This window comes from Polypterus senegalus, chromosome 13 (genome assembly GCF_016835505.1).
Source record: "Polypterus senegalus isolate Bchr_013 chromosome 13, ASM1683550v1, whole genome shotgun sequence".
Taxonomy (NCBI): Eukaryota; Metazoa; Chordata; class Cladistia; order Polypteriformes; family Polypteridae; genus Polypterus; species Polypterus senegalus.
This window is the reverse complement of record NC_053166.1, coordinates 46,646,567-46,667,408: the sequence shown is the minus strand read 5'-3', so window position 1 is coordinate 46,667,408 and position 20,842 is coordinate 46,646,567. Positions and strand designations below refer to the sequence as shown.

The 20,842-nt window shown below is 39.0% G+C and overlaps 1 protein-coding gene across 7 annotated transcripts in view; it reads left to right on the top strand.

The window, feature by feature from the left end:
• LOC120543278 (rho GTPase-activating protein 26-like) overlaps nt 1-20,842 on the top strand; it is a 250,835-nt gene that overhangs the window by 204,750 nt on the left and 25,243 nt on the right. For 6 of the 7 annotated variants that reach the window (XM_039776305.1, XM_039776310.1, XM_039776306.1 and 3 more), the window contains exons 19-20: nt 3,888-4,026; nt 5,134-5,290. In XM_039776305.1, the coding sequence (XP_039632239.1) occupies nt 3,888-4,026; nt 5,134-5,290 (296 nt within the window). The remainder of the gene's footprint in view (nt 1-3,887; nt 4,027-5,133; nt 5,291-20,842) is intronic. The other variant, XM_039776307.1, reaches the window with a different exon arrangement.

Sequence of the window (20,842 nt, the reverse complement as noted above, 5' to 3'; positions counted from 1 at the left end):
TGACTCACTCACTCACTGACTCACTCATCACTAATTCTCCAACTCTGAAATTTGGCAGGCTCATTCCTTACAGCTTACTTACAAAAGTTAGGCAGGTTTCATTTCGAAATTCTACATGTAACGGTCATAACTGGAACCTACCTGCGTACATATATACAGCCATAGCCTGCAGCTCGGTCACCGTGTGAGGCGGAGTTGCGTTTCTCATCGTCACGCCTCCCACGTAATTGAGTGCCTGCCCATATAAGGCCGCCCGTCAGCAGCAATCCAATAGACACGCTGTCGCTAAATATTCACGGGTGAAGGACTGTGCTTATGCAAACGAAGATGAGATGGTCAGGGATAGACTAGTGTTTGGCACAAACTCAGCAAAAGTGTGAGAGAAACTTTTAAGTGCCAGGTCTTAGCTAACATTAAATAAAGCCGTGGACATCGCAAGATCGCACGAGATAGCACAAGCACAGCTGAGAAGCTTCGATGCATGTACTCCGAGCGGCTCACGTAAACTGACTGTGAACACAATACGCAGAGAACAAACAAGAGCTCCAAAGAGCGCTGAACAAAAAACGGATAACAAAATTTAGAAGGCAGCAAAAGAATATGAAGCGAGTGACGCATACAAGCCTATTCATAAGTGCAGCTACTGCGGAAACAAAGCACGGTGTAAACCTTAAGTTTAAATTAAGTTCATAGACAGGCTGCCGCTGGCATTTGTCATGCCTACGACGAATATGATATTCGCGAGATACAAGTTTACTGAGAGGACGCAGGGTATAAACGAGACTTTTGATCGCTTTGTAACTAAGTTAAAATTGCTGGTGAAGGACTGTGCTTATGCAAACGAAGATGAGATGGTCAGGGATAGAATAGTTTTTGGCACAAACTCAGCAAAAGTGAGAGAGAAACTTTTAAGTGCCTGGTCTGAGCTAACATTAAATAATTGCTGGTGAAGGACTGTGCTTATGCAAGCGAATAGGAAAGCAAGGTGTAAACAATAGTGTTTGGCACAAACTCGGCAAAAGTGCAAGAGAAACTTTTTTACGTTCATAGACACGCTGGCGCTAAATATTTGCAGGCAAATCCACAAGTTAGTACCGGGAATGCCTGTTGAACATCTTAGATTCACGAGTACCGATCTGGGTAGTGCTCACTTTGATGAATGAAACCTGTTATCTTTACAATGGTTGACAACGAAGATGAGAGGGTCAGGGATAGACTAGACAAACACGGAATGTAACTTGAACACAACACATCCTCCAAATACGAACCTGATTGAAACAAATAATGATAATCAAATCCTTAATGACAGCAACACTCATAACAGTTACAAAACAATTACATTGACAATCATGTTACGTTATTTTTAAAATGTTTCCTTTTCTTTTTCATAACTTCTTTAACACACTACTTCTCCGCTGTGAAGCGCGGGTATTTTGCTAGTAGTTAATAAAAATTATAAGAAGTTGGCTGTTTCTTAAATGATGGTTAAATAAAGAAAGAAATAAAAACATACACACTCTGTGGTCTGAACACACACCAGAATGACTAAAAAGAAACAAAACTTCTGACTTGGCAGTTAGTTGCAGTGAGACATTATGTCCCGTAGGCGTATTCCTGTTGGTATAAAAGAGACACAGTAGCGTTTCCTGACACACTTCTGGTGAATAATTTGTTAGTTGAAACTACTCAGTGTTAGTGTGTCAGAGGGAGGTGACCCATATCACTTTGAACAAGTATTAGAGTAGGCAAGATACATGATATATACAGTATATTGAGATGCAGCTACATTAGCTGTTGATGGAGGAAACTATTTGCAGTAACAAGCAGATGCACCTAATAGCACATTCCCTTGCAGGTCCTCACCTCTAATGTTTGACAACACATAAATAACAGTTTCAATATCTATGTGCAACAGAAGATCAACAAATGTAATATGACTTTGGACCACCACTTTAGGCAGCATAAACAAAAACTCATAATGATTTTATTAAAATTATAATATTATTGTTAAGGGGTTTGTTACGAACATGTAGATAATACTCTCATTTGGATAATTGGAGTTATTTTGTAAAGTTTTTTTTTTAATGTCTCAGAATAAAAATAATGTTCATTTCTTGTTTTAGTACATACTGTAAAGATTCATTGCTATTATTTCATAAAAGTTTTTTAAAGTGTTTTCGTGCAGCCTTTGTGAGCTTTTTAAATGAACAAAACCTGGTTTTAAATACATTTCACAACTTTGTTAAATCTGCATATTTTAATTTACAAATCTCTTTATTTGTTACATCATATCATTACCTGTTTAAAATTATCTACTTGTATGTTTATAAATGTGCGATGTTAAAACAAAGTGTAAAATAATTTAAAATCATGTTCTGCATTACAAAATGTACATCATGGTATACATTTTATACATACATTTTTATACCTACATTTTATACAATATTAAGTCTGCTAGTGTTCATGTAAAACAATTAAGCATGTCAGAATGACTGCAATGGACTGACACTTCTCAGTTCCCAATCCCAGCTCAGTCTCTCTCTGTGTAGTTCATATTTTCTCCCTCTTGTGTCCATGTGTTGCATTAGTTGTTGAGTCTTAACTGACCCTCTATAAGTGAGTGTGGCCCCCACCCAAGTCTGGTTGCAGCTTTAAGTCTGATGCTGCTCTTATAGACTCTAGCTGATCTGTCACATGTGATGGCCACTAATAGAGTTTAATGTATCTTTATTACAAAGGGTAATGTTGATTTGTAATTTGATTTAAACGTAGAATATTTAATATTATTTTGTCAGTATTTAATAGTTCCTTGTTCTTAATTTAATTTATTGATAATTCCAAAAATTGAGAATAACTTAAGCTAACAGTTTATCATGGAATTACTACAGTTAAAAAATGAAAGGAGAATCAATTAAGCTAGGGATAGGCAGTGCATTAAATCATACGAAATGTATGCAACCCTATTTATAAGTCATTGAAAATCTGCAGAATACATCTGTCGTCTTAAATGTGACTCTTGCTAAGATAATAATGCTTTGCTTAATTTTGAATGAGGACTTAGGGAAGAGTAGAACATGTATGTGTGTGTTTATTTATTTAGGAACAAGAGCTTAACAATAAAGGCCAAAGCCTTAAACTACATTTATAAATAAAAGACTCTGTAGACTTACAAAGATAAAAGGCAAAATGGATACCATTCAGTGGTTGCTATTGGATGTTTAGATACTTATAGATATGTATAGATATTTATTAGATATGTTTGTTTCCCAATGATAATGTGTTAGCAAAGGTTAAAATACTGTAATTCTTAATGGTATTGTTCTATGTTGTGTGTTATTGATCAGAGGAGGCTATAATTTAGCTTTTTTTTATTTTTTTATATATTTTATATTTTACTTTTTAAAATCCACCACAATGGAATTATTCCATTCAAAGCCACTCTATAACAACAGTATTGGCAATACTAACATCATAAATGTTTTAGAAGTTGCACCTTAACCAATATGTACGGAATATTCACAGAATTTGATAATTGAAGACATGGATACATTAGACTCAAAAGCCTTCTGGGTTCTCGATAATGGTAATGGAAGTGGTGGGTTATGGGGCTATAAGTATTTCTTTCATCTTTATCAAATAACCAAAAAAATCATACTCTCCTAGTTAGAACAACACATAATATATATTATGTGTATTATGTATATATATTATATGTTATATAATATAACATTTTAACTGCTGTTTCTGTGTAGCCTCTCTTCCAGAATTTTCACTAATGTACTTTTTAAATAGTATATCAAAAAGTGCACGTACACTATCTTGCTCTAGCTTTGATTTATGACTGGTTGTGCTAATAGCATTAATTTTTTCTTTTTTTCTTTTTTTAGATTTTTAATACAGTGCCAGAATCTGCCCTAACAAATTCCCAGCTGATCTCAAGCCGCCGACGCAGCACAGAGTGCAAGCCCCCCTCCTGCAGTGAGCGACCTTTGACTCTGTTTCATGCCAATTCTAGTACAGAGAAATGTGAGCATTAACATGCATTTCTTCTCCCACATTATGCAATGGGCTGTCATTGCTTCTAGTTTACTAGTGGCTACGTTGATTTCTCTAGTCATAGACTCCAGATCTGAGGTAGATAACTTTGGGACTCTACCTACTGTGTAAATAATGCAAATATCCATTCATTATCTTAGCTTGCTTCATTCACTACCGACTCAACGGCAGGTGCTGCACTTTACATTGAGCACAATGGGATACCAACATTAGTTATATAGGAGAACATAACTGACATTAGTTACATTTTTAAGATTATCCAATATCTAATCAAAGTTTGCATTGTAATAATTGCAATCTTACATTATGATTGAAAACACTTAAAAGTGAAAGCGAGCATTCTGCCTGGTAGTGTGGTCAAGTGGCACAGGCATTCAACTTTAAACCTTTAGTTTGCTGGTTGAGTGTTCACCTCAAATTCACAGCAACTCATGTAAAATGCCTTTGCACCAGTTGTTAAAATCTGCATTTGAGATCCAGTGCGTGCACAAACTATAATGTGCACCAGCACTTTAAGTAATTGTAGCTAAAGTGTGTGAGGACATCACATGATATGCTGAAGGTAAATCACATTTCAGTGAACAAAATGATGGTGCCTGGAAAAACAACACAGGAATGGTACCAGCAATTTTAATGTTTTGCCTAATAATAAAAGGAAATAAAAATATAAATACCAATAAATACTTAACTAAGTATCAACGTGGGACAGCACCAAAGTAATTTAACTGGTACACTTTGCCAAGAATATTGTCGTATTGTTGTTTTTGATGCTTTTTTTTATTTTATTTTAGGTTATGAATGTGAACTTCCCCTTGGGATTAATAAAGTATCTATCTATCTATTATGTGTGTGTGTGTATACATTAAGTTGTAATTGTTTTCAGACTGGTATGCAAATTAATACAACAAAACATTATGACAGGGTATGTATGCATTTCATCATCACTATACACTGTATTTCCCCAAAAATATGTCATATAAAAATCATTGTCGATTGGCAGATTTATAATATAGGCATTATAGGTGACATTTATATATTTGTGTATGTTTGATTGTTTGATTCTTTTTTTGCCTTAAGCTGATAAAGGAGAAAGCACCCTAAACTCAAGTGCTGAGTCCATCATCACAATGGCCTCCTTCAATTCCAGCAATATCAAGCAGAACCTGAACAATTTCAACTGCAGTGACCCCGACTTAGATGTGATGACAGGAAAGAACAGCAGACCCAACTCACTGTAAGAACGGCATTGTGTTTTGTATGTACTCTCATAAAGTGTGTGCAGTCAAGTATAAATACACCATCACTTCAGGAGTTTTAATAATGAAGGTGTGTGTTTTTAAGAATGATTTAATTTAAGGGTTTAGCAATGTTCTGATAACAAAAATCAATAATATTCTAAACTGCATAAGAAACTATACCTAATGCCCATCTCTTAGAGACCACAAAGAAATTATTTTTATGTGATAATCTACTCTGGTCTTATTGTAACAGTAATTTCATAAGTGTAATGTTTTTGGTTTTTTTTTATTATACTTTATTAATCCCGAAGGAAGTTACTTGGTTTTCGCATACCCCTTGGGGTCAGAGCGCAGGGACAGCCATTGTATAGCGCTACCGGAGCATTTGAAGGTTAAGGGCCTTGCTCAAGGGCCTAGCAGAGTAGCATCTCTTTTGGCAGTGACGAGGGCTCGAACTGGCAACCTTCGGGATACCAGCGCACCACCTTTCTATAGTTTTTGAACTTAGAAGAAAACTTAAGGAAGCAAAAAAGCAAAATGTAACCACTTTACCTGTCCTTCAGTAGTTCAGTTTGACTTTCTATATAATGTTGTTTGTTTTGCGTGTTTATTTGGTGACTTGTAAAGCATATTTTCAGTTTTTCTTTCCCTGATTTATTCACTTGTTTGTTTTTTACGTCAGCAAACATGTAACACAGCTGTAAGGTGTTCAATTACGGTATATGTGAGTAATCAGTACTTTTAAATTTATTATGCATAGTTCACATGAGCCAATTCATGGCCAGATTAAGGTTTACACAATTCCTTGTAAAGGCTCAGGTGTAGAGTAGAGGTTTGTATCAATGAGTTCTGGTTCATGCATTACCACCTAACGCAGGAAATGGAGGCTGCCTTCAGTTGATGGCTGGGTGTGGGTTTATAGGTGAGCTTCAGTTATGAGCCACAGTATAAAATGAAGACATTTACTAAATGATTTAAAAAGGAGTGTGCTTCAATTTCTGTCAAGGAATATATGCTTCAAGTTGCTTGTCTTTGTTAAAAGCTGTACAAGAGGCACATCAGCAGTAGAACGGTTTCCTTCCTAGTTTGTCACTCCCCATTCTTGTGAATTCAAGCCCACTTGTGTTCTTTTAAATAAGCTTACAAGTAAAGTTGCAGTAAAGCCCAGTTTTGTTCCGTGTTTGAGTTCTATTTATCTGAGCCTGCTGTCAGATCTCAGTGGGGCACTTCTGTTATACTGCAGAAGTGTCCATTTCAGGTGGTATATGGTGTAGGTGCTATGCTGCAAATGTTCATCAAGCATTCTGTTTTCTATGCAGCTGTTTGCTGCTGACTGTGATTTACAATCTGCCATCTGTTTTGCTGGCAAAATGTTCCTTTACCGACTGATGACTTTTTGATGTGTCTCTATTACCAGCTCTTCTTGGTATCCACATTAAAAATAATGTCTGCCAACTTCCTGAACATTTTATAGTTTTAAAAGTGTCTTAGATCTTAGACTAATGTCACATTTCTTTTAGGTGGGATATCTTCCAGACCAGGTAAAATCTGCCTTTTAATTGGAACTCTGCTTCTGTAACTGATGTCAGCCTACTTCCATCTCAATAACTTGGGCAAAATTTATTGTCATACAGAGTAGACATTACGGTAATGAGTACAATCATAAAAGTGCTTAAATAAATAGTCAGGAGGTGTAGGCAGTTCGAGAAGATTTTTCTCTCTTTTGAACTCCGTACTTCTGATTCATAGTATTTGTTCACCCAGGGATCCATGTAATACGATAAGCCCAGATACTCAGAAATAGCAGCAAATGATGAGAATTCATGCCAATAAAGCCTCATGACCACTGTTAATAAACTCTGTGCTCCTATGAACTGTGTATTGAGAATATCTGACAGCAGACAGGAAATGAAGCTGAAACTGTCAGGCTGCAAAGCCAGGGGGGTTATATTCAGCATTTGAAAGATGCGCGAGATTACTGTTTGAGGTCAGTAAGCAAAATTTAGAAACACTTAGCATTTTAATACTGTAAATCCCTTAGCTTTCTCCCAAAAGTTGATCAATTTAATTTAAACATTACAATGTTTTATGCTAAAGTGCAGTTATAATATATAGAAAATCTTGTTTTATTCCCAGCACATAATAGAAGGACAGTGCAGTAAAACATTTACTGCAATGGGAAGGTTAAATGACACGTATGTCTCCTATCTCAAAGAGTTCATTCAATGTTTTCAACTTTTGGTCCATGTTAATGTGTCAAGAATACAAGTTGATTGTTTTTAATATGAACAAATTTAGATGGATTGAAGCTAACAATTTCAAAATATTCTTAACTGTGATTTAGTATATTTAGGGGTTTTATGGTTTAGTACATTATTTTAATTCTTGATCAAAGTCTAAAGACACTGTGGCCCCACAGGGGTGGCATTAAAAATGTTTTGCAGTTATACCCATTTTCAACCAAAAGGCGAGAAAAGGTGAAGTTTTAAAAGCTCTTTCTGTACCACACCAACAGTTTCTTTGTTGTAATAAATGCATACTGTAAGTACAGGATTGATAGGGGAAAAAAGACCAAAATGTTTAGAATACAGCATCTCTTTGAAATAAAACATTTATTTACTTACTAGCAAAATACCTGCGCTTTGCAGCGGAGAAGTAGTGTGTTAAAGAATTATGAAAAAGAAAAGGAAACATTTTAAAAATAAGGAAACATTTTAAAAATAACGTAACATGATTGTCATTGTAATTATTTTGTGACTGTTATGAGTGTTGCTGTCATCAAGGATTTGATTATTATTATTTCTTTCAATCAGGTTCATATTTGGAGGACGTGTTGTGTTCAAGTTACATTCCCTGTTTGTCAACCGTTGTAAAGATAACAGGTTTCATTCATCGAGTTCGTGTTCACTACCCAAATCGGTACTCGTGAATCTAAGATGTTTAACAGGCATTCCCGGTATTAAGTTGTGGATTTGCCTGCGAATATTTAGCGACAGCATCTCTTATGAACTTGTGGATTTGCCTGCGAGTATTTAGCAGCAGCGTGTCTATGATCTTGTGGAATTGCCTGCAAGTATTTAGCGACAGCGTCTCTGTGAACTTAAGAATTTGCCTGCAAGTATTTAGCGCCAGCATGTCTATTAACTTGTGGATTTTTCTGCGATTATTTGGCGGCAGCGTCATGAAGTTGTTTCCGTTTAGCCGCATCAGAAAATGTACCACGACGTCTGACACGCCTCCTTTTTACTGTTTTCTCACAGCTTGGATTGCTGCTGTCATAATTGGTTTGAGTTTCGGTAAGTGACAGTTCTTTGATCAATGGTGATCACCTCAGTAGACATGTTAATGAAGGTATGGTTGGAACGGTAAAGGAAATGGGTACCTGAACAGTAAACTAAGTCTAAAATATCTACACTATAACTATAATCATAATAAATGAACAATAAAACAGCAGAGAAGCCGTGGATTAAATAAAAAGGCTGCAGTTATCAGCAGGGAGACGTGAATACCGTGGTGAAGCAAGGAAGGGAATGAAGAGACTGGAGCGACGGACGGCCTTATATGGGCAGGCAGCCAATTACGTGGGAGATGTGGGGATGGGGGATGCAATATAGGCAGGCAATCAACTATGTGGGAGGCGTGGGGATGAGGGACGTAACACCGCCTCACATGGCGACTGAGCTGCAGGCTATGGACGTATATATGTATGTAAGTAGGATTCAGTTATGACCGTTAAGTGTAGAATTTCGAAATGTAACCTGCTTAACTTTTGTAAGTAACCTGTAAGGAAAGAGCCTGCCAAATTTCAGCCTTCTACCTACACAGGAAGTTTGAAAATTAGTGATGAGTGAGTGAGTCAGTCAGTCAGTCAGTGAGTCAGTGAGGGCTTTGCCTTTTATCCTCTTTAATAAAACCCCTGTGTGCGTCCAGGTGTCCGTGTGTGTGTGTCTTCTGGTGAAGTGCGCATGAGCGGGTCACACTGTGCATCACACCATGCCCCGCCCATGCACACGGCACCGTGGATGCACACACACTGGAAGCTGGGCACACAGTGAATGGCCTTGCCACGGCTGTTCATGATAAGAAATAAAGGACAACATTGCTGGGGAGAGTGCTGATTGGGTAGTCGCGGCCGCGCACATAAAATCCGTTGCTGGGGATACGCCACACATAAAATAAACGCCAGCACAGATTAAAATACTTGCTGGGGAACTAAACAATACTTGCTGGGGAGACGCCACGGGCACGATTATCAGCTACACGCCATACATTACATCAGTTGCTGCGGACACTCTGCTGATTGCTCACTGCTGTGACAAAAAATTAAAGTCATATTACGGACAACAAAGCCAGTATTACTGTCAGAGAAAATTACAGGCATTTTACGGGAATACAAACCAGTATTACTGCGAGAGAAAATTAAAGACACACAATACAGTGACGCATATTACAGCCACATACAAGCCAGTATTACTGTAAGAGAAAATATTATCGACGTATCTGCTAACAACATGCCACCCAAAAAAAAGGACACGTCAAGTAAGCAACATCTCCTGGAAGAACGGTCAGCTCAACAAGCCAACAATCAACATCAATCAACAAAAGAAAGGCTGAATGACAAAGAAAAATACGAGCAAATAGATAGATTGAAGAAAAAGAAAATGACCGTCAGAAAAACTCTAAAAGAGAAAGACTCAGAAGAGCAAACCTTAGAAATAGTTGGCATTTACAGTGGGTACGGAAAGTATTCAGACCCCCTTCAATTTTTCACTCTTTGTTATATTGCAGCCATTTGCTAAAATCATTTAAATTATTTTTTTTCCTCATTAATGTACACACAGCACCCCATATTGACAGACAAAAAAAAATATTTTTTGAAATTGTTGCAGATTTATTAAAAAGAAAACTGAAATATCACATGGTCCTAAGTATTCAGACCCTTTGCTCAGTATTTAGTAGAAGCACCCTTTTGAGCTAATACAGCCATGAGTCTTCTTGGGAAAGATGCAACAAGTTTTTCACACCTGGATTTGGGGATCCTCTTCCATTCCTCCTTGCAGATCCTCTCCAATTCTGTCAGGTTGGATGGTAAACGTTGGTGGACAGCCGTTTTTAGGTCTCTCCAGAGATCCTCAATTGGGTTTAAGTCAGGGCTCTGGCTGGGTCATTCAAGAACAGTCACAGAGTTTTTGTGAAGCCACTCCTTCGTTATTTTAGCTGTGTGCTTAGGGTCATTGTCTTGTTGGAAGGTAAACCTTCGGCCCAGTCTGAGGTCCTTAGCACTCTGGAGAAGGTTTTTGTCCAGGATATCCCTGTACTTGGCCGCATTCATGTTTCCCTCGATTGTAACCTGTCGTCCTGTCCCTGCAGCTGAAAAACACCCCGACAGCATGATGCTGCCACCGCCATGCTTCACTGTGGGGACTGCATTGAACAAGTGATGAGCAGTGCCTGGTTGTCTCCACACATACCGCTTAGAATTAAGGCCAAAAAGTTCTATCTTGGTCTCATCAGACCAGAGAATCTTATTTCTCACCATCTCAGAGTCCTTCAGGTGTCTTTTAGCAAACTCCATGCGGGCTGTCATGTGTCTTGCCTCTCCTCAGTGTGTGGACAAAGAAAAAGACGAAGCTTGCTGGAGGAGTGAAGGCGAGAGAAAGGAAGAGAAAGAGAGAAGAAGAAGGTGATTTTTTCTTGGTGCTTTGGACTGTGTTGCTGTTGACAGCAAGAGAAAAGCGCTTCCCCACGGAAATAAAAATGTGTGCTGTGCAACACTCGTGTCTCTGTCTGTCTGTGTCGGTTTAGGGAGGCTATACGTGCAAGGTGGTCCACACCTGGTATAGTCCCAATGTTTCTTTATTATAGTTTGTGTACCTGACTCTGTCAGTTTATCTGTAAATTCCTGAATTAAAAAAAAAGTTATTGACCTTACCAGGAGTTTTTAAGTTGTTCTCCTATTTAACATTTATTAACATCAGTAGTCTAACCTGCTTTCAAACAGAACAGAATGTGCATCATCTAAGGTAAAATAAAACATGCAGACAAGATCATTGGAGTGAAAAACTCCCAGAAATTTGCAATGCTTTACTAGACACTTACAGAAAAAACCCGAGCTAACTAAATCAGGTTGCAGTAGATTAAACAACATGCCAGCTGATGTTCAAGGTACATCCAGATAAAAAAAATATGTGCAGAATAATCAGGTCAGTAATATAGCAAAAAAAAATGCCCAAGTGTTAGCATGCTGCCCATGTCTGCAATAACCTAATTGTCAATGGAGATGTCTATCCAGTGACTAGGAGATCCGTTGATGTTGGTGTGGGTACCTGTTGTGGTACACTAAGACAAGGATTAGAATTTTTTTTTTATGTATGTATGTAACAGCATATACTACTTTAATAGTATTTTATTTTCAATCAGTTTTGAAAACAGTCTTGCAAACTGATGACTAAGCCACAAACTAAATATTCTAGTAATAGATAAATACTACGTTTATGGTACAGATATCTTAATTATGACCATGTTATGCTTTTGTTTAGGAGTGTAAACTTCAGTTTGATACTGTGTGTGTATATACTGTATATATATATATATATATATATATATATATATATAATATATAATCTGTCTGACTGTGTGTTTTTCTGTTTGTCCATTATGCAAATTCACACTGTTGTACCTATCTCTGCCAGATTTTACACAGATTCCCCATTTGCATAAGTGAAGACCATATGGTAGACTGTTTCCAAATTTTTTCCCATGGGGAATTTAACTTAGTGACTACATCTGCACTTTACTTGGGAAGTACCCCTAGGAGGCATTTTGGGACACAGTTATGCAAAGTTGTTCCCCACAATAAGTATACTCAGTAAATATTTGGTTTGCTGCCAAAATGTTCCCTTTGGAAATTATTTAGTAACTTCAGTGCTGGGTACAGTGCTATCAGAAATTATTCAGCCCCCTTCACTTTTTACACATTTTGCTATGTTGCAGTCTTATTCTAAAATCTCTTCACTTGATTTTTTTTCTCCCTATCAAGAAACACTCAATAATAATTTGGGAATGTTACAAATAATAAAATGGATAATAAAATTCCCTGCCCAGCCAAACTAAGCAATCAGGGAAGAAGGCCTTAGTAAGAGAAGTGACTGTGAACCCACTGGTTACTGTAGCAGAGTGCCATAGAACCTGTGTGGAGTTGGGAGAAATTTTCAGAAGGACAATCACCACTATATCACTTCACTAATTTAAGCTTTATGGTAGAGTAGCCAGATGATGGCACATGAAAGCCCACTTGGAGTTTTCAAAAAGGAATCTAAACGTCTCTCAGTCTGTGATAAACAAGATTCTCTGCACTGTTGAAACTACGATTTAACTTTTTGGCCTCAGTTCTAAACCTCATATCTGGAGGAAACCAGAAACTGCTCATCACCTGCACAACAACATTCCTTTGGTGAAGCACGGTGGCGTCAGCATCATGCTCTGGGTGTTGTTTGTCAGCAGCAGTGACTGAGATAGTAGACAGGGTTGAGGGGAACCAGAACAGAGTACAGAGATAACCTTAATAAAAATCTCCTCCAAAACACTCTGAACCTCAAACGAGACCAAAGATATACACCTTCCTACAGAACAGTGACCCTAAGCACAAAGCAAAGACAACACAGGAGTGGATTAGGGGTAATTCTGGGAATGTTCTTGAGTGTTCCAGAAAACCCCTGACATCTCTAAAATGACCTGAAAATAACTGTCCACCAGCAGTCTCCATCTAATCTGACAGAGCTTGAGAGGAGGTACAGAGAAGAATGGTAGAAAATCCTGCAATCCAGATATGTAAAGATTGTTGTGTCATACAGAAAAAGACTCCAGGCTGTAACTGACAGTGGTACCGCTGAGTAAAGAGCCTGAATAGTTGTATCATTGTAATATTTTCAGTTTTATTTTAGTAAGTTCTAAAATACTGTTTTCACTTAGTTATTCAGGCTATTGAGTTTTGTTTGATGAGGGAAAAAGAAAATTTACGTGGCAAAATATGAAAGAAGTGAAGAGGTCTGAATAACTTCTGAAGGAGATGTGTATACATTAGCTGTGCTAATCATCAAAGACAGATGGAAATCTGAGTAAGTAACATAGACCACTTGTTTTTTATTCAATACTGTATGTGGGTTGTTCATTTGGTCTGCTGTAATTAAAATACCTCTTCCATGATTACAGCATTTTCCCTTTCTAATCTAGCGATCGGTTTTTGCCACTTCTTCTTTGCATCGCTTATCGAACTGACCACTCTTTCAGTCAAAGTGTTCTGCTAAGAAAATGCTTTGGTCATTGTTGCTGCATTGACTTGGTTTAGCAACTGTAGCCTAGTCATGTTAGAAGTTTAGTTTTTAGATATGTACATTGATATATCATTATTGCCACTCATCCACTGACCAGCATGCAAAGTTATGTCATTAGCATTACAGCCAAATACTAGCACAGGTGGCCCCTGCTGGTGTAAGGAAGTCATTACCACTCTGCTGTTGCTGACAACAGAATAGGCAAAGACCAATTTTATTATTTTTCCAGATCATTATTTGGTATTGTTATTATCAGTGTAGATTTTTTTTTACCATTCTTCTACATATTTTGCATATTTTCAGAATTATCTTCTTAAGCTGAGCAATTGGATGAACACACATTTACACAGGCACACACAGACACTTCCTTTTTCCTCCTTCATTTTAGCCCTCTTTTATTAAGGTAGCTATGCTGATTACAGGCCATTTGGCAGTTACTCTCTGTTGGATAAATTCAGCATTAATGTTGGCTGGGCCTGCGGTGGGCTGGCGCCCTGCCCAGGGTTTGTTTCCTGCCTTGCGCCCTGTGTTGGTTGGGATTGGCTCCAGCAGACCACCGTGACCCTGTAGTTAGGATATAGCAGGTTAGATAATGGATGGATATGTTTATCTATACTAATAAAAGGCAAAGCCCTCACTGACTGACTCACTCACTCATCACTAATTCTCCAACTTCCTGTGTAGGTAGAAGGCTGAAATTTGGCAGGCTCATTCCTTACAGCTTACTTACAAAAGTTGGGCAGGTTTCATTTCGAAATTCTACACGTAATGATCATAACTGGAACCTATTTTTATCCATATACTGTAATAGACTGCAGCTCGATAGCCATGGGAGGTGGAGTTGCGTGTCGCATCATCACGCCTCACACGTAATCACGTGAACTGACTGTGAACGCAGTACGTAGAAAACAAGGAAGAGCTCCAAAGAGCGCTGAAGAAAAAACGCATACAAGCATATTCTTAAGTGCACCTACTGCGGAAACAAAACACGGTGTAAACCGTAAGTTTAAATTAAGTTTATAGACACACTCCCGCTGCCGTTTGTCATGCCCACGACGCATACCATATTCGCAAGATACAAGTTTAATGAGAAGACACGAGGTATAAACGAGACTTTGGATCACTTTTTAACAGAGTTAAAATTGCTGTAGCGAGAAGCTTTTAAGTGCCGGGTCTTAGCTAACATTAAATAAAGCCGTGGACATCGCAACATCACACAAGAGAGCAGCTCACGTGAACTGACTGAACGCAGTACGAGTGATCACTTCCATGAATCAAACCTGTTCAAAAAACGCAATACACAATTGACAAGGTAGGAAAAGAATATGCTCTGAGCTGAGCTCCACAGCTAACACGGTCTTGCGGTAGCAACTTCGTCACGCTGCCACCAAATGGTCACAGAAAAATCCACAAGTTAATACACACGCTGTCTCAAGAGTTTCTCCACACTCTGAATATATTCCTCGCATCCCCGTTATACCCTCTGAACTCCCATTTCAATTCAAATGCCTCCAATTTCCAGTAAGGCTCTGCTTCGCGATGACAAGTAATAAGTCTCAGGGACAGACCCTACAAAGGTTGCCATTGATTTGAGGCAAGATTGCTTTTCTCCTGGACAACTATATGTTGCATTCTCAAGAGTAAGCTCGCACAGCTTGGTCATATTACAACCGGACTGCTGAACTAACAACGTGGTATACAAAGAGATTCTTAACAGATAGTTATTGGTATATTTTCCCTCAGTTTAAAATGGTTTTCTTTTCTTCTTAATAAAAATTTAAAAGCAGTACTTCATCGCTGCGAAGCTCTGGGATTTTGCTATATACAGTATGTGTGTATATATATATATATATATATATATATATATATATAGATATATATATATATATATATATATTATATATATATATATATATATATATATATATGTAGATATATATGTAGATATGTATATATTATCGCAGGTGGCTGGGTGTGGTCACCAATCAGCCACCTACTTAAGGAGCCGCCACCCTGCAATCAAGGCTGGAGTCGGGTGAGGAGGAGGAGGACAAGGTCGTGGCAGTGGAGGCGAGGAGAGGCCCGAGTGTGTTGTGTTGAAAAAGACAGTGGCTAGTGAGAGCCTAGACTTTGGGGAATTGGGGGGTTGGTGGCGGTGCACTTTTGTAAATAGTGTAAATAAACGTGGTGTGATGGATCAAACGGTGTCCGCCTGTGTGTGTCCGGGCTATACTTCACAATATATATATATATAAATATATGTATGTATTTATGTATGTATGTATGTGTGTATATATATATATATATATATATATATATATATATATATATATATATATATATATATATATATATGTGTGTGTGTGTAGATATGTATATATGTGTATACAGTATATATGTAGATATATATGTGTATATATATGTAGATATGTATATATATATATATGTATATAAGTGTCTGTGTATATATATATATATATATACTCAGCAAAAAAGAAACGTCCTCTGACTTTCAACTGTTTTTACTTTCAGTAAACTTAATGTGTAAATATTTGTATGAACAGTAAAAGAGTCAACACCATAAGACATAAACTAAAAATGTTTCACAATGTGTCCCTGAATGAAGGGAGGCTCAAAATCAAAAGTACCAGTCAGTATCTGGTGTGGCCACTGCAGTGCATCTCCTCCTCATGGACTGGACCAGATTTGTCAGCTCTTGCTGTGAGATGTTACCCCACTCTTCCACCAAGGCACCTGCAAGTTCCTGGACATTTCTGGGGGGAATGGCCCTAGCCCTCACCCTGCGATCCAACAGGTCCCAGACGTGCTCAATGGGATTGAGATCTGGGCTCTTCCACTGCAAGGATGATCAGCTGTCCTTCCTGTCTCCCTGTAGCGCTGTCTTAGGCATCTCACAGTGCGGACATGGCAATTTATTGCCCTAGCCACATCAGCAGTCCTCATGCCTCCCTGCAGCATGCCTAATGCACGCTTCACGCAGATGAGCAGGGACCCTGGGCATCTTTCTTTGGGTGTTTTTCACAGTCGGTAGACAAGTCTCTTTAGTGTCCTGCGTTTTTAGAACTGTGACCTTAAATGCCTACTTTCTGTAAGCTGTTAAGGTCTTAACGACCATTCCACAGGTGCATGTTAATTAATTGATTATGATTAATTGAACATGCATGGAAAACATTGTTTAAACCCTTTACAATGAAGATCTGTAAAGTTATTTGGATTTTTAAAACATTATTGTTGAAATACACAGTCCTGAAAAAGGGACGTATGTATATATATATGTATATATGTATATTTATGTGTATGTATGTATGTGTATATGTATGCGTATATATATGTTGATACGTGTATATATATATATGTGTATATGTTGATATGTGTATATATATATATATATATATATATATATATATATATGTTTGTATATGTGTGTGTATATGTATATGTGTGTATATATATATATATATATATATATATATATATATATATATATATATGTGGCAGTAGGGGCAGTAGTGCACCCTTGAACCCTCAGGTACAACTCCGGAGACCAGGTAATAGTCCAAGAATCTTTTATTTTCTTCCAGTGCACCAAGCACCTACCACACTCCTCACAAATCTCTTTAAACACGCACAATAACCTCTCCTCCTCGCCCAGACACTTTGCTCCTCTCCCACCCAGCACAGCTCAGTGTCTGGACTGAGGCACCGTCCTTTTATAGGCCCCGACCCGGAGGTGTTCCTGTCCCAGCAGTCTGTTATTCCTTCCGGGTCAGGGCAATCAGTCTATTACTTCAACCCGGAGCACGCCATACCTTCCTGTCACGTGACCGTGGCGTACTCCCGGTCATAAGGCACAACAGAGCCCATAAGTCCCCACAGCGACTCCTGGTGGCGCCAAGGTATCCAGCAGGGCTGTGTATAAACACCACAGAGTCCATAAGGCCCTGCTGGACCTCGGGGCACGATCCCGCTGTCGGGAGAGCTCCTCCTGTCGGCCTGGGGGTGCGGACCGGCCTCGGAAGCCGGCAGTCTTCCACAGTTCCCCCTTAGTGACGACTTCTGGGCGGAGCGTCCGGCCCGAGGGACGTCCTCCTCCAGGAGGGCGCGTCATCGAGCCTTGAATGCGTTGTCCCTGTCCTCGGCGAACCTTGGAGGGGCGGTGTACTTCCTGTCTCCCGGGGACAATAGCGCCTCGTGGCCCGGTCGCCGGCAATTATAGCACCGACGGAGTCCTCCTGGCTGTTCCCCTCTGCGGGACCAAAAACATCTCGGGAACTCCGTCAGCGTCGTCTCCGCCCTTCACCTGCCAGGGAAGTCATCATGGCCGCCTGGCAGCCCTCAAGCCTTCTTTCCATCCTGTTGGGAGATCCACCATTCCTTTTGGGGATCTCCCGCTTATGGGGCTTGCGCTCAGCCTGAGGCCCTCCATGGGAAGAGGAGAGCCTCTGTGCTGTCTGCACACCCGCTACCTTCCGCTTACTGGGAGTCGGCGTCATTTGCACCGTCCGCACCGATGAACAGCACTATTCAGCTGCACCGGCACGAAGCGGCGCATCCCTACTAATAAAAGGCAAAGCCCTCACTGACTGACTCACTCACTCATCACTAATTCTCCAACTTCCTGTGTAGGTAGAAGGCTGAAATTTGGCAGGCTCATTCCTTACAGCTTACTTACAAAAGTTGGGCAGGTTTCATTTCGAAATTCTACACGTAATGATCATAACTGGAACCTATTTTTATCCATATACTGTAATAGCCTGCAGCTCGATAGCCATGGGAGGTGGAGTTGCGTCGCATCATCACGCCACACGTAATCACGAACTGACTGTGAACGCAGTATGTAGAAAACAAGGAAGAGCTCCAAAGAGCGCTGAAGAAAAAAACGCATACAAGCATATTCTTAAGTGCACCTACTGCGGAAACAAAACACGGTGTAAACCGTAAGTTTAAATTAAGTTTATAGACACACTCCCGCTGCCGTTTGTCATGCCCACGACGCATACCATATTCGCAAGATACAAGTTTAATGAGAAGACACGAGGTATAAACGAGACTTTGGATCACTTTTTAACAGAGTTAAAATTGCTGTAGCGAGAAGCTTTTAAGTGCCGGGTCTTAGCTAACATTAAATAAAGCCGTGGACATCGCAACATCACACAAGAGAGCAGCTCACGTGAACTGACTGAACGCAGTAATGAGTGATCACTTCCATGAATCAAACCTGTTCAAAAAACGCAATACACAATTGACAAGGTAGGAAAAGAATATGCTCTGAGCTGAGCTCCACAGCTAACACGGTCTTGCGGTAGCAACTTCCACGCTGCCACCAAATGGTCACAGAAAAATCCACAAGTTAATACACACGCTGTCTCAAGAGTTTCTCCACACTCTGAATGTATTCCTCGATCCCGTTATACCCTCTGAACTCCCATTTCAATTCAAATGCCTCCAATTTCCAGTAAGGCTCTGCTTCGCGATGACAAGTAATAAGTCTCAGGGACAGACCCTACAAAGGTTGCCATTGATTTGAGGCAAGATTGCTTTTCTCCTGGACAACTATATGTTGCATTCTCAAGAGTAAGCTCGCACAGCTTGGTCATATTACAACCGGACTGCTGAACTAACAACGTGGTATACAAAGAGATTCTTAACAGATAGTTATTGGTATATTTTCCCTCAGTTTAAAATGGTTTTCTTTTCTTCTTAATAAAAATTTAAAAGCAGTACTTCATCGCATGAAGCTCGGGATTTTGCTATATACAGTATGTGTATATATATATATATATATATATATATTAGATATATATTAGATATATATATATATATATATATTAGATATATATATATATATAAATATATATATATGTAGATATATATGTAGATATGTATATATTGTCAGGTGGCTGGGTGTGGTCACCAATCAGCCACCTACTTATGAGCCACCCTGCAATCAAGGCTGGAGTCGGGTGAAGAGGAGGAGGACAAGGTCGTGGCAGTGGAGGCGAGGAGAGGCCCGAGTGTGTTGTGTTGAAAAAGACAGTGGCTAGTGAGAGCCTAGACTTTGGGGAATTGGGGGGTTGGTGGCGGTGCACTTTTGTAAATAGTGTAAATAAACGTGGTGTGATGGATCAAACGGTGTCCGCCTGTGTGTGTCCGGGCCGCTATACTTCACAATATATATATATAAATATATGTATGTATTTATGTATGTATGTATGTGTGTGTATATATATATATATATATATATATATATATATATATATATATATATATGTATATATGTCTGTGTATATATATATATATATATATATACTCAGCAAAAAGAAACGTCCTCTGACTTTCAACTGTTTTTACTTTCAGTAAACTTAATGTGTAAATATTTGTATGAACAGTAAAAGAGTCAACACCATAAGACATAAACTAAAATGTTTCACAATGTGTCCCTGAATGAAGGGAGGCTCAAAATCAAAAGTACCAGTCAGTATCTGGTGTGGCCACTGCAGTGCATCTCCTCCTCATGGACTGGACCAGATTTGTCAGCTCTTGCTGTGAGATGTTACCCCACTCTTCCACCAAGGCACCTGCAAGTTCCTGGACATTTCTGGGGGGAATGGCCCTAGCCCTCACCCTGCGATCCAACAGGTCCCAGACGTGCTCAATGGGATTGAGATCTGGGCTCTTCCACTGCAAGGATGATCAGCTGTCCTTCCTGTCTCCCTGTAGCTGTCTTAGGCATCTCACAGTGCGGACATGGCAATTTATTGCCCTAGCCAGATCAGCAGTCCTCATGCCTCCCTGCAGCATGCCTAATGCACGCTCACGCAGATGAGCAGGGACCCTGGGCATCTTTCTTTGGGTGTTTTTCACAGTCGGTAGACAAGTCTCTTTAGTGTCCTGCGTTTTTAGAACTGTGACCTTAAATGCCTACTTTCTGTAAGCTGTTAAGGTCTTAACGACTATACAGGTGCATGTTAATTAATTGATTATGATTAATTGAACATGCATGGAAAACATTGTTTAAACCCTTTACAATGAAGATCTGTAAAGTTATTTGGATTTTTAAAACATTATTGTTGAAATACACAGTCCTGAAAAAGGAACGTATGTATATATATGTATATTTATGTGTATGTATGTATGTGTATATGTATGCGTATATATATGTTGATACGTGTATATATATATGTGTATATGTTG